Source organism: Vulpes vulpes, chromosome 12, assembly GCF_048418805.1.
Source record: "Vulpes vulpes isolate BD-2025 chromosome 12, VulVul3, whole genome shotgun sequence".
NCBI lineage: Eukaryota > Metazoa > Chordata > Mammalia > Carnivora > Canidae > Vulpes > Vulpes vulpes.
In genome coordinates, this window is record NC_132791.1 from 126,151,084 (window position 1) to 126,164,375 (window position 13,292).

At 37.3% G+C, this 13,292-nt stretch overlaps 1 protein-coding gene across 1 annotated transcript in view; it reads left to right on the plus strand.

Annotated features, from left to right (window-relative positions):
- Positions 1–13,292, plus strand: part of CWF19L2 (CWF19 like cell cycle control factor 2) — a 144,942-nt gene that overhangs the window by 31,560 nt on the left and 100,090 nt on the right. Inside the window, exon 7 of the mRNA XM_026006778.2 lies at positions 12,121–12,236. Coding sequence (XP_025862563.2) covers positions 12,121–12,236 — 116 coding nt within the window. The remainder of the gene's footprint in view (positions 1–12,120; positions 12,237–13,292) is intronic.

Genomic DNA, 13,292 nt, shown 5'->3' on the forward strand with positions numbered 1-13,292 from the left:
TTAAAAGTAGAAGTTGAGGGCAGTAAGTTAGCTCACTGAACCATTACTGTGTTGAGTTAATTTTTCGATACAAGTCTTTACCACCACTGTTGTCAGAGGACAATCAGAGAACACTTAGAGTCGACAAACTGAATCTTTGGGTATTTGCAGCCAATATTCTCAACTTCTTGAATGTGGAAGATTTAAAGTTGTACTGTAGAAAGTATTTTTCAGCTGGCTGAAACAGCATTTCTAAGACACGAAGAGAAGAATGACCTAATATAAAGCTTTTAGAGAGCCTTTATTCTTTCCCCTTCGTAAACAGGCTATCATCACCTCCCTTTCCCATGTTATGCTTATTTAGGAAGAAAAATGACAGCTTCTGTTTGTCAGAGGTTCAGATCCCAGAGTTGAAACTAAGTTTTATTATTTTTTTATTTTTTATTTTACTTTTTTATATGTATATTTGTTAATTGGAGTTCGATTTTCCAATATATTGTATAACACCCAGTGCTTGTCCTGTCAAGTGCCCCCCTCAGTGCCCGTCACCCAGTCACCCCATCCTCCCACACACACCCCTTCCACTACCCTTTGTTTGTTTCCCAGAGTTAGGAGTCTCTCATGTTTTGTAACCATTTCTGATTCTTTCCACTCATTTTCTCTCCTTTCCCCTATAATCCCTTTCACTATTTTTTTATATTCCCCATATGAGTGAAACCATATAATGATTGTCCTTCTCCGATTGACTTACTTCACTCAGCATCATACACCCTCCAGTTCCATCCACGTCAAAGCAAATGATGGGTATTTATCCTTTCTGATGGCTGAGTAATATTCCATTGTATACATAGACCACATCATCTTTATCCATTCATCTTTCAATGGATACCGAGGCTCCTTCCACAGTTTGACTATTGTGGACATTGCTTTATAAACACAGGGGTGCAGGTGTCTCAGTCTTTCACAGCATCTGTATCTTTGGGATAAATCCCCAGCAGTGCAAGGGCTGGGTAGTAGGGCAGTTCTATTTTTAACTCTTGTAGGAACATCCACACAGTTTTCCAGAGTGGCTGTACCAGTTCACATTCCCATCAACAGCGCAAGAGGGTTCCCCTTTCTCCACATCTTCTCCAACATTTGTTGTTTCCTGTCTTGTTAATTTTCCTCATTCTCACTGGTGTGAGGTGGTATCTCATTGTGGTTTTGATTTGTATTCCCTGATGGCAAGTGATGCAGAGCATTTTCTCAAGTGCTTTTTGGCCATGTGTATGTCTTCTTTGGTGAAATTTCTGTTCATGTCTTTTGCCCATTTCATGATTGGATAGTTTGTTTCTTTGCTGTTGAGTTTAATAAGTTGTTTATAGATCCTGGATACTAGCCCTTTATCTGATAGGTCATTTGCAAATATCTTCTCCCATCCTGTAGGTTGTCTTTTAGTTTCGTTGACTGTTTCTTTTGCTGTGCAGAAGCTTTTTATCTTAAGTCCCAATAGTTCATTTTTGCTTATTTTCCTTGCCTTCATGGGTGTATCTTGCAAGAGGTTACTGTGGCCAAGTTCAAAAAGGGTGTTGTCTGTGTTCTCCTTTAGGATTTTTTTTTTTTAAAGATTTTATTTATTTGTTCATGAGACACACACACACAGAGAGAGAGAGAGAGAGAGAGAGAGAGAGAGGGGCAGAGGCACAGGCAGAGGGAGAAGCAGGTTCCACGCTGGGAGACTGATATGGGACTTGATCCCGGGACTCCAGGATCACGCCCTGGGCCAAAGGCAGGTGCTAAACCACTGAACCACCCAGGGATCCCTCCTTTAGGATTTTGATGGATTCTTGTCTCACATTTAGATCTTTGATCCATTTTGAGTTTATCTTTTTGTATGGTGTAAGAGAATGGTCCAGTTTCATTCTTCTGCACATAGCTGTCCAATTTTCCCAGCACCATATATTGAAGAGACTGTCCTTTTCCAGTGGATAGTCTTTCCTGCTTTATTGAATATTACTTGACCATAGAGTTGAGGGTCCATTTCTGGGTTCTCTATTCTGTTTCTTTGATCTATGTGTCTGTTTTTGTGCCAGTACCACACTGTCTTGATGATCACAGCTTTGTAGTACAACCTGAAATCTGGCATTGTGATGGCCCTGGCTCTGGTTTTCTTTTTTAATATTCCCCTGGCTATTCAGGGTCTTCTCTGATTCCATACAAATCTTAAGGTGATTTGTTTCAACTCTCTGAAGAAAGTGCATGGTATTTTGATAGGGATTGCATTAAATGTGTAAATTGCCCTGGGTAGCATTGACATTTTCACAATATTAATTCTTCCAATCCATGAACATGGACTATTTTTCCATCTCTTTGTGTCTTCCTCAATTTCTTTCAGAAGTGTTCTGTAGTTTTTAGGGTATAGATCCTTTACCTCTTTGGTTAGGTTTATTCCTAGGTATCTTATTCTTTTGGGTGCAATTGTAAATGGGATTGATTCCTTAATTTCTCTTTCTTCAGTTTCATTGTTGCTGTAAAGAAATGCCACTGATTCCTGGGCATTGATTTTGTATCCTGCCACATTGCCGAATTGCTGTATGAGTTCTAGCAATCTTGGGTGGAGTCTTTTGGGTTTTCTATGTACAGTATGTCATCTGTGAAGAGGGAGAGTTTGACTTCTTCTTTGCCAATTTGAATGCCTTTTATTTCTTTTTGTTGTCTGATGCTGAGGCTAGGACTTCTAGTACTGTGTTGAATAGCAGTGGTGAGAGTGGACATCTCTTTCGTGGTTTTGATCTTAGGGAAAGGCTCTCAGTTTTATTTCTTTTTGTTGTCTGATGCTGAGGCTAGGACTTCTAGTACTGTGTTGAATAGCAGTGATGAGAGTGGACATCTCTTTCGTGGTTCTGATCTTAGGGAAAGACTCTCAGTTTTTCCCCATTGAGAATGATATTTGCTGTGGGCTTTTCGTAGATGGCTTTTAAGATGTTGAGGAATGTTCCCTCTATCCCTACACTCTGAAGAGTTTTGATCAGGAATGGATGCTGTATTTTGTCAAGTGTTTTCTCTGCATCTAATGAGAGGATCATATGGTTCTTGTTTTCTCTCTTGTTGATATGATCTATCACATTGATTGCTTTACGGGTGTTGAACCAGCCTTGCATCCCGGGGATAAATCCCACGTGGTCATGGTGAATAATCTTCTTAATGTACCGTTGGATCCTATTGGCTAGTATCTTGTTGAGAATTTTTGCATCCATGTTCATCAGAGATATTGGTCTATAATTCTTCTTTTTGGTGGGTCTTTGTCTGGTTTTTGGAATTAAGGTGATGCTGGCCTCATAGAACGAGTTTGGAATTATTCCGTTCCTTTCTATCCTTCGGAACAGCTTTAGTAGAATAGATATTGTTTCTTCCTTAAACATTTGATAGAATTCCCCTGGGAAACCATGTGGCCCTGTACTTCTGTGTCTTGGGAGGTTTTTGATGACTGCTTCAATTTCCTCCCTGGTTATTGGCCTGTTCAGGTTTTCTGTTTCTTTCTGTTCCAGTTTTGGTAGTTTGTGGTCCAGAAATGTGCCTATTTCTTCTAGATTGCTTAATTTAGTGGCATATAGCTGTTCATAATATGTTTTTAAAATCGTTTGTATTTCCTTGGTATTGGTTGTGATCTCTCCTTTTTCATTCATGATTTTATTAATTTGAGTCTTTTTTCTTTTTAATAAGGCTGGCTAATGGTTGATCTATCTTATTAATTCTTTCAAAGAACCAACTCCTGCTTTTGTTGATCAGTTCCACAGTTCTTCTGGTCTCTGTTTCATTGAGTTCTGCTTGAATCTTTATTATCTCTCTTTTTCTGCTTGGTGTATGTTTTATTTGCTTTTCTTTTCCAGTTCCTTTAGGTGTGAGGTTATTAGCTTGTGTTTTTGAGTTTTTTTCCAGTTTTTGGAGGGATGCTTGTATTGCAGTGTATTTCCCTCTTAGGACTGCTTTAGCTGTATCCCAAGGATTTTGAACTGTTGTATCTTCATTCTCATTAGTTTCCATGAATCTTTTTAATTCTCTAATATCCTGGTTGACCCTTTCATCTTTTAGCAGGATAATCTTTAACCTCCTTGTGTTTGAGTTTCTTACAAATTTCTTCTTGTGATTGAGTTCTAGTTTCAAAGCATTGTGGTCTGAAAATATGCAGGGGACAATCCCAATCTTTTGGTATTGGTTGAGACCTCATTTGTGACCCAGTATGTGGTCTATTCTGGAGAAAGTTCCATGTGCATTTGAGAAGAATGTATATTCAGTTGTGTTCAGGTGCAAAGTTCTGTATGTATCTGTGAAATACATCTGATCCAGTGTATCATTTAAAACCCTTACTTCTTTGGTGATGTTGTGGTTAGAAGATGTGTCATTTGCAGAAAGTGCCATGTTGAAGTCTCCTCCTATTAGTGTATTATTATCTATGTATCTCTTTACTTTGGTTATTAATTGATATACTTGGCAGCTCCCACATTAGGAGCTGAATGAATTAAATATTGAATTAAATATTCATGATTGCTAGGTCCTCATGTTGGATAGACCCTTTAAGCATGATATAGTGTCCCTCTACATTTTTTACTACAGACTTTGGGATAAACTTTAATATATCTGATATGAGGATTGCTACTCCAGCTTTCTTTTGAGGAGCATTTGAATGGCAAATGGTTCTCCACCCTTTCATTTTCAGGCTGGAGGTTTCCTTATTAGGCCTATAGTGATTCTCTTGTAGACAGCAAATAGATGGGTCTTGCTTTTTTATCCAGTCCCAAAACTCTCCGTCTTTTGATGGGATCATTTAGCCCATTCATGTTCAGAGTAACTATAGAAAGATATAAATTTAGTGTCATTGTAATACCTATTCAGCCCCCATTTTATGGATTGTTTCTTTGGTCTTCCTCTTTCTTTTACAAGATCCCCCTTAATATTTCTTGCAGAGCTGGGTTGGTGGTCACATATTTTTGCAGTTTTTGCCTATCTTGGAAGCTCTTTATCTCTCCTTCTACCTGAATGAGAGCCTTGCTGGATAAAGTATTCTCGGTGTGTGTTTTTCTCATTTATTACCCTGAATATATCCTGCCAGCCCTTTCTGGCCTGCCAGGTCTCTGTGGAGAGGTCTGCTGTTAATCTGATATTTCTCCCCATATAAGTTAACAAACTCTCATCTCTTGTTTCTTTAAGGATTCTGTTTATCTTTAGAATTTTCAAGTTTCACTATTAAATGTCGAGGTGTTGAATGGTTTTTATTGATTTTGTGTGGCAGGGAGGAGAGACTTTTCTATCTCCTGGATCTGAATGCCCATTTTCCTTCCCAAATTCGGGAAGTTCTCAGCTATGATTTATTCAGATATGCTTTCTGGCCCTTTGTCCCTCTCAGCGTTTTCTGGAACCCCAATTGTACATAGATTCTTCCTTCCTAGGCTATCATTTATTTTCCTTAAACTTTCCTCATGGTCTCTTAATTGTTTTTCTCTTTTTTTCCCTCAGCTTCCTTCCTTGTTATCAACTTGTCTTCTGTGTCACTCACTCTTTCTTCTACCCCTTTAACCCTAGTTGTTATGACATGTAGTTTGGATTGCATCTCATTTAATTGATTTTTAATTTTGGCCTGTTTAGATCTAAATTCTGCAGTAATGAAGTCTCTAGAATCTTTCAAGCTTTTTTCCAGAGCCACCAGTAGCATTATAATTGTGCTTCTGAATTGGCTTTCCGACATCTAATTGTAGTCCATAATCTGTAACTGTGGCAGAGAGTGATGTTTCTGATTCTTTTGTGGTGAGTTCTTCCTTCTAGTCATTTTGCTCAGTGCAGAGTGGCTGCATGAGCGGGCTGAGTCAAGCATATCAACCACGACCTAAGTAAATGTCACCCTAGAGGATTCTTGCTAGAGGTGAAAACCCTTCTCTCCGTAGTGTTCCGAGTATTCTCTCTTTAAGTCTCAGGTGAAATTCGTAGGTGATCAGGATGTTTTGTAAGTTATCTAGGTAAGTTGGTGGGACTAGGTGAGTTGAGGACCTCTACTCTTCTGCCATCTTGCCTGTCTTCCTGAAATTAAGTTTTAAATGATTTGCATTGTTTGGCTGCATATGCAGGCAGTGTAATCATTCTGTTTAGACCAGTGGTAGGGCTGACATGGTCGGGCACCTAATAGTTAGGAGCTATGGAGCCATACATCACCCAGTGGTCATCATGAAAGGTCCACTCCTTCATCCCCATCATCTCTTTCCCCCATCCCCCACCCACCTTCCCTCTGTTGATCATCAGCGTATTCTCTGTAGTTAAGAGTTATAGCTCTAGTTTTTAATTCCTATTTTACAAGAAGAGTTTAAGTAAATTCTTTTAAGTTCATGGCTAGTGAGTATTCAAGCCACAATTTGAATACAAATAGTTTGGCTCTAGAGCCTGCTCACTTCCCAGCATGCTTTTCTGTGCCTTTCATAGATGGAAAGGGTAGTAGTGTACTTTCACCCTTTATTTTATCATACATTTATGTCAAATTTTTTTTTGAGTAAGTATGCAATTTGTATTTGAAAAAAAAATCTATTAAAACTAGCCAGCTTAATTTGATGTCAACTTCAAGTATTTAATATTCTGCCAAATTGGCACATCCAGAGGTTAAGGAAAATAGCTGTGTAAGGACATAACCTACACACAATACAAGCCCCAGGATGATTCAGTATAGCATTAACTTATTGTCCCATTCTTTAGCGCTAGAAAATAAGAGTTTTTCTGGTAGTGTTTGTTGCCAGTGATTTCATACTTGCTTATGGAATCAAATTTTGCAACTCAAAAGCATAAAGCAAATCAGAATTTTCTGCCTAAAATATTTTTGGTGGGAAATATCCTTTTTACAATATAGAATGGAAAGAATAGAAAAAGTCTGCAAGCCCCATCTGAACCCAGTCTGCTATTCTGTGCACCACACCTGGGCCATATCGTCTCTGGATCCTGCCCTTGCCAGCCACTCAGTGGTCTGCTTGCTGCCTCCTAGCCCATTCTCCACAACACAACCATAATGAGGTCCTCAGAAAGTAAGACCAGTCCTGTCATAGGCCTCCTCCTTTCAGTTCTTCAGGGGGTGTCCCATGGTTTCTGGATAAAAACAGCCTTCAGGATGCCAGGAGGCCCTTGGTGTTCTCTGGTCTCTGGCTGCTGGAGCGCCCCCAGCAGACCTTTGTTTATGGGCCTCATGAGGCCTTTGCACAGCTTTCCCCTCCATTACCTAGTTAACTCCTACTTGTCTTTTATTGCCCTGCTGCAGCTTCTTTGGTGGGGCCTTTTCTGACCCCTGCACCAGGCCGTGAGCTGCTGTATGCCGGTAGCTCTGTGTCCCTTGATTTCAGAACCTTTACTTCAATAGTGATTTCACATGTATTGATGTGCTTATTGGACAATCTTTAATGAGATTATATGTTCTATGTGGGGAGAGAGTGGCTGTTTTTGCTTACCTTATTTTTTTTAAAGATTTTTAAAAATTTATTCATGAGAAACAGAGAGAGAAGGCAGAGACCTAGGTAGAGGGAGAAGCAGGCTCCATGCAGAGAGCCTGATGTGGGACTTGATCCTGGAACTCTGGGATCATGCCCTGAGCCAAAGGCAGATGCTCACCTGCTGAGCCATCCTGATGTCCCTTTTGCTTACATTTTATCTCTGGCAGTTAGTACGATACTTTAATTAAGTGAATAATATGATAAACTCCTGAGCCAAAATGCTGTGTAAAGCAAAATAGGGAAGAAAAGCATTTTGGTGAATATTTGATGTTTTATCATTCCTTTCATTTTCATTATTACCTGGTTAAGCTCGGTTTAGAAATGAAAAGAGAAGGATAAATTATTATCCAGTTATCTTATTGAGTATTTCCTGCAGAATATGTATGCACCTGTATTTTACATGAGAAAAAGGTTTCTCAGTCTTCACATAGCACGCGCTCCATGTAAGAGTAACAGTAGTCAGCAGTAAACACAACTCTGTTTTCATAACAGCCATGCGTCTTTATATGAGAGCATTCACAGGATATTACCTCTTAACCTAAAGTTACAGTAAAAGATGTTTTCAGAAATAAGTATTTATGAAATTGACAAGCTGTGTAGGTTCTTGAGGTAAATAGTGTAAAACCTGGACAATTCACATTGTCTAGAAACCACTTCACAAATCATTTGGAAAATCAGCCTAGAGATAATCATAATAAAGCACATTTCCCAACCATTCTTTAAGCTGATCTTGCTTGAGAATTGATCAGATAGCACCTATTCTTGATAGCAGTAGGGGCTGACCCTCCTACTTAGATGTCGATTCTGGATCAGTTTTCTGGTGTAGGCTGGTCACGAGGTACCTTCAGAATCTTCATCAGTGAATTTCAGCAAATATGCATCAACGTTATCTTTTCCTTCAGCACTGCCACTTTTTCTGAGAAATTGTGAATATCCATCTCAGATATGTTTATTATGGGTTTTGTTTTTAAGAGTTAGCACCCATTTTATCACTGGAAAGGCAGAAGTAACCTCTCAAGGCAGCCAGGGCAGCCTGGGTAAAATACAAATGGAAATCAGAGGGAATCCTACAGGAAGTACAGTGTAAGTGCTGCCTTTGAGCAAACCTTCAGTGTCACTTAGGAAGGGAGCTCCCTAAATCACATTATTTGTGATTGGAGAAGAGCAGGGCTGCAGGGGACACCGCCCTCCCCCGCCGGCAGGTGCACAGTCGGGGGCACCGTGTAACATCAGGTGCATTGGAACTGGGTACACCACTCCGTGTGGGGTCGGGGGGCCAGCACCGTTCTCCACCTGCCTGCCCCTTTCCATAGTAGTCGTCTAAGGAAACTTCACCAGTAACCTAGTGCCACCACCAGTCACCCCTCGCAGCTTTGCATAGCACTGTCGTCCCTCAGCAGTGCCTCTCCAGCGTCATATGTGATAGAGAACAGTGACCATACCTGTCCTACGTAGGTATTGTGAGCATTTGCTGAGAATGTCTTTTCAGCTGAATATCTGGGATACAGTAAATGCTTAATAATGAAGACAATGTCAAATACTTGTTCTTATGATGAAATGTTTTGGGAAGATTTTATCAACAGGTTTTTTTGTGATGATTGAGGTACCATATTTTCAAAAATTAATCTTGTTTTTTTTTTTCCTTAGAAAAGATTAATTAGACAAGTAACGAAACTGTTCTCAGCATTCATACAGAATTACTTTTACCAATATTCTGGTAATGGGAATATTTGTATAAAGTTTACATGGCACATATAGATATAAGCTTATTTTCATAGCATCCATGTGAAGATAGCACTGTAACTGTTATTGTTCTGAATCTCAAAGGCACTAAGGCTTACTTAGGGCTGCTAGCTAATTTGCTCGTAGTTGTATGAGTGATCCTAGAACCCAGATCTGATGGCTCGTTTAGCTTTAGTGACTTTGGATTCGTTACTACCAGATTGTATTTACTACTATGTAGTTAGTAGAAATTCTTGCCTACAGACCATTCTGATGTATTTCTGTTCTTTCTATGTATATTTTCTATTTTTTGGCTTTCCCTTTTTGAATCTTTTAACTTGGAAGAAACATCACAAGTGGCTTATATCAACTGCCATATAATTGAAACAAAGGTCCAAGGAAGTCAGTGACTTGATTAAGATCTTACAACTAATTTGTAGGAGCAGCAAGACTGATATTTAGGTCTCCTGATACTTAGCTTGTTGTTATTTTTTAAATTATCTATCTTCTGAGAAAAATGGGGAATGTAGCCTGAATTTGTTTAGCTGTATTTTGTGTCTACCAATATAGCCTTTAATTATGATGGGAAGTGTATCCCTTTAGTCTGTTACATTTTGGCTTTAGGTATAGGTGTATGTTAAATGTTGTATGTTGGTGAGTTTATTATAATTATTTGATATATCTTTACCTAAGCATAGTGAGTAGGGACTATGTTTTATGTTTTTACTTCCTACTAGGTTTAAACATTTTCATATTTGTAGTAAATGTTTACTAAATATTTGTTAGATTGAATTTCATGATGGATGGTACTGCAAATTGTTATTTTTCATTTGCTTTTAAAATGTCTGATGATATTTTGTTTTAAAAATATTGCATTATTGTATCTAATTATAAGATGAATAAGACTATTGAAATTGAAAATATGATTAACTAGAAATGACATTTTTATAAATATTTCTAAGATTGTAAATTTTGTTCATAGCTGAATTCACTGAAAATTTTTATTCTTGTTTGATTTCCCTGATAAATGTCAACACAAAAGGATAAAAGTCTTCCTTTTTCTCTGAGATTTTTTTCCTCTGAACTATGTTAATATATTGGTGATTGTTCAGGAAATAATCACTATGCCCATCAGCATTTTTATCAGTTTCATAGATAGCTCTTTGAACTTGTGTGGCTGGGATGTTAATATAGGTATTAAAGACAGGTTTCTCTTTGTGTAAATTGAGGATTTAGACTAACTTTGTTCACTGATTGCCTTGTTACATAGACTATATAAGAAAATGAGAGCAAGAGCAAAATAAACTTGGGAGAAAAGTGAATCATTGAGTTAAGTAGAGATCTAGGTTTTGAAGTACTAAGTACTTTAGGTCTATAAAGAAAGACCAATGTCTTAGAAGAGATTGCTTAACAAAGAGACTGGAGATTTGAGTGAGACTGCAGTTAATAGATTGAGGAAATCTTTTTTTTCCCTTTAAACTTCTTATTAAAATTCAACTCATGCGGAAAAGTACACAGTCTGAAAGTACAGACTAATCACGTTCACAAAATCTTGTCATCAACACACATTTTTGAGAAACAGAACATGTTAGCATCCCAGAGGCTCCTTCTGTGGCATTTGAGGCACTGTGCTCTTGTTGGAAAGGTGGCCACTGTTGTGGTGTCTGGCACCAAGGTCAGTTTTCCTGGAATCATAAGAGTGCGTATTGTGTGCCCTTTTGGTGCCTGCTGCCTGTGTTCATGTTTTCACATTCATCCATGTTGTGTATAGGTGTGGTTATTGATTTTCATGCTGTATACTAGTCTGTTTTAGGAATATATCATCATTTATGCTGTATTTCCATTTTTCTTATAGTGAACATTTGGATTATTTTCAAGGCAGGGATTACTGCAGACTTCACCGCAAAAAAATCTTATATGTGTCTTTCACAGTCTCTGTGTATTTTTGTTGATGATAGAACTGGGGGTGATACAAAGCAATCATATTTTTAGACAAGGAAAATCAGGAATAGAGTTTTGACTTAAGTGATTAGATTTCTTTATGCACATCAAAAGTGTTATGTATGTAGAAGGAAATACAAGCAGCTTAATAAAGTTTGGAGGCATTCAGATTTTCATAGTTGGTAATAATGACTGCATAGAATAATTTGTTTTATATACATTTCCGTATTATCACCTGTGATTTCCTTATTTGTTTTTTGTGCTGGATCTGAGGTAGCTTTTTCCCTGCTGTTTGTATACTCTTATTCTTTATTTCTGGGAATGCCCTGCCTCCTCTTATCTTTGTTTATAGAAATCCAACTCATTGTTTTAAGCCTGATCTGTAAAATTTTCCCTGACCACCTGTTTAGAAATAACTCCTTTCTCATTTTTCTGTAATTACTTCTATCTTTATTTTTGTTACATATTATTATTATTTTTGTACTCTTATCCTCATACTCTTGGATTGCAGTTGTTTTTGAGTATAGTTTTATTTATTTTTGCCTTCCTCCGTCCCTAAAATCTGTACCTTGCATATATAGCTATATAAACAATATGTTGAGGGGCACCTGGATGGCACAGATTAAGTCTCTGATTCCTGGTTTCAGCTCAGGTCATGATCTCGGCGTCCTGAGATTGAACCCCGTGTCAGGCTCTGTGCTTAGCATGGAGTCCGCTTGAGATTCTCTTTTTCTCCCTCTCTCTGCCCCTCCTGTTCATGCTTTCTCTCTCTGTCGAATAAATAAACGTTTTTTAAAAAATAAAAAAAATAATATATTGAATTTTATTTTTTTAACATGTTGAATTTTAAGTGTCCTTATGGTTCTTAATGTCCAAGAAAAAATTCCTAATTTATACTTTAGAAATTATTACAGAAGTAATAAATACTGATTTTATTATAACCACATGAGGAGTATAATTAACATTAAGTATTGGAATTTAGTTTCAGTAGTGGAAGATGGTGGATTAAGCTGGCTGAGAAAGTCTTACCAGAGAATGAAGGAACAGGCTGAGAAACAGAATAGAAATTTTGAAGACATTGTTGCTGAAAGATATGGGGTGAGTACTGATATTAATGAGATTAATATTTAATAGATCATAATTACTATCTAATTAATATTAATGTGTTATAGTTATATGAGAAATAAGTGTCTTTAACTTTGTCAGTGTTTTGTGCCATGAAGCTCTTTTGAATTAAATGAATATTAAATCTCTACTCTTATTGACTGCCAAAGGCATTTTCTACCTTTTTTTAATTATGTAAACTTAGGTAGCATATTTTTATTGACATGATGAATATAAAACTTAAGTGAATACAATTTAAGTGTGTGTGTTTAATGTAAATAAACTTTTTCATTGTGAGGAAATGTAAATAATGCAGGAAATCCTCCATGGTATACCTCTTGAGATAACCACTGTTAAAATTTTAATATATTTAGGGGTTTTTGCTTATTCCAGAGATTTTGCAGTATGACAGGTTTTTAAAAATATATTTTAACAATATATTTACATATGTTTTATATATTAACAATTATATATTAACTATATATATAAATAATGTATTTACATATACACACACACACACACACACACACACACTCTTGAAACAATGGAACCATGATATTTTAAAACCAGCTCCTCCATTTACCATGTGTGGATATTTTTGGATTTTCATAGCTAGTAATTTTAATATTTAGAAAAAAACAGGTTTAGAAAATAAGATTTCAAGAATATGAGTAAGCAGGAAAAATAAGTGAGATTCAGTCAGTAGATTCAAACCTAGGTGTTCTCTCCTAGGACCCATTTAAACGGTGTAAAGTAGGTAATATATTGAGCACTGGATGAATTGTGGTCCTTGCTGTTTTTGTTGTTTGTATCATTACCGTATTTTATTGAATCTGAGAAGCCACTAAGTTTAGACACATGTCTCAATAAGAAGGCAGAGAGCTGCCTCTGATGCAATGCTTTTATTATGAGACTACTCCCCTCCCCATCATCATTTCTGTTCTTATTTTTTTATAATAAATTTATTTTTTATTGGTGTTCAATTTACCAACATACAGAATAACACCCAGTGCTCATGCTGTCAAGTGCTCCCCTCAGTGCCCATCACCC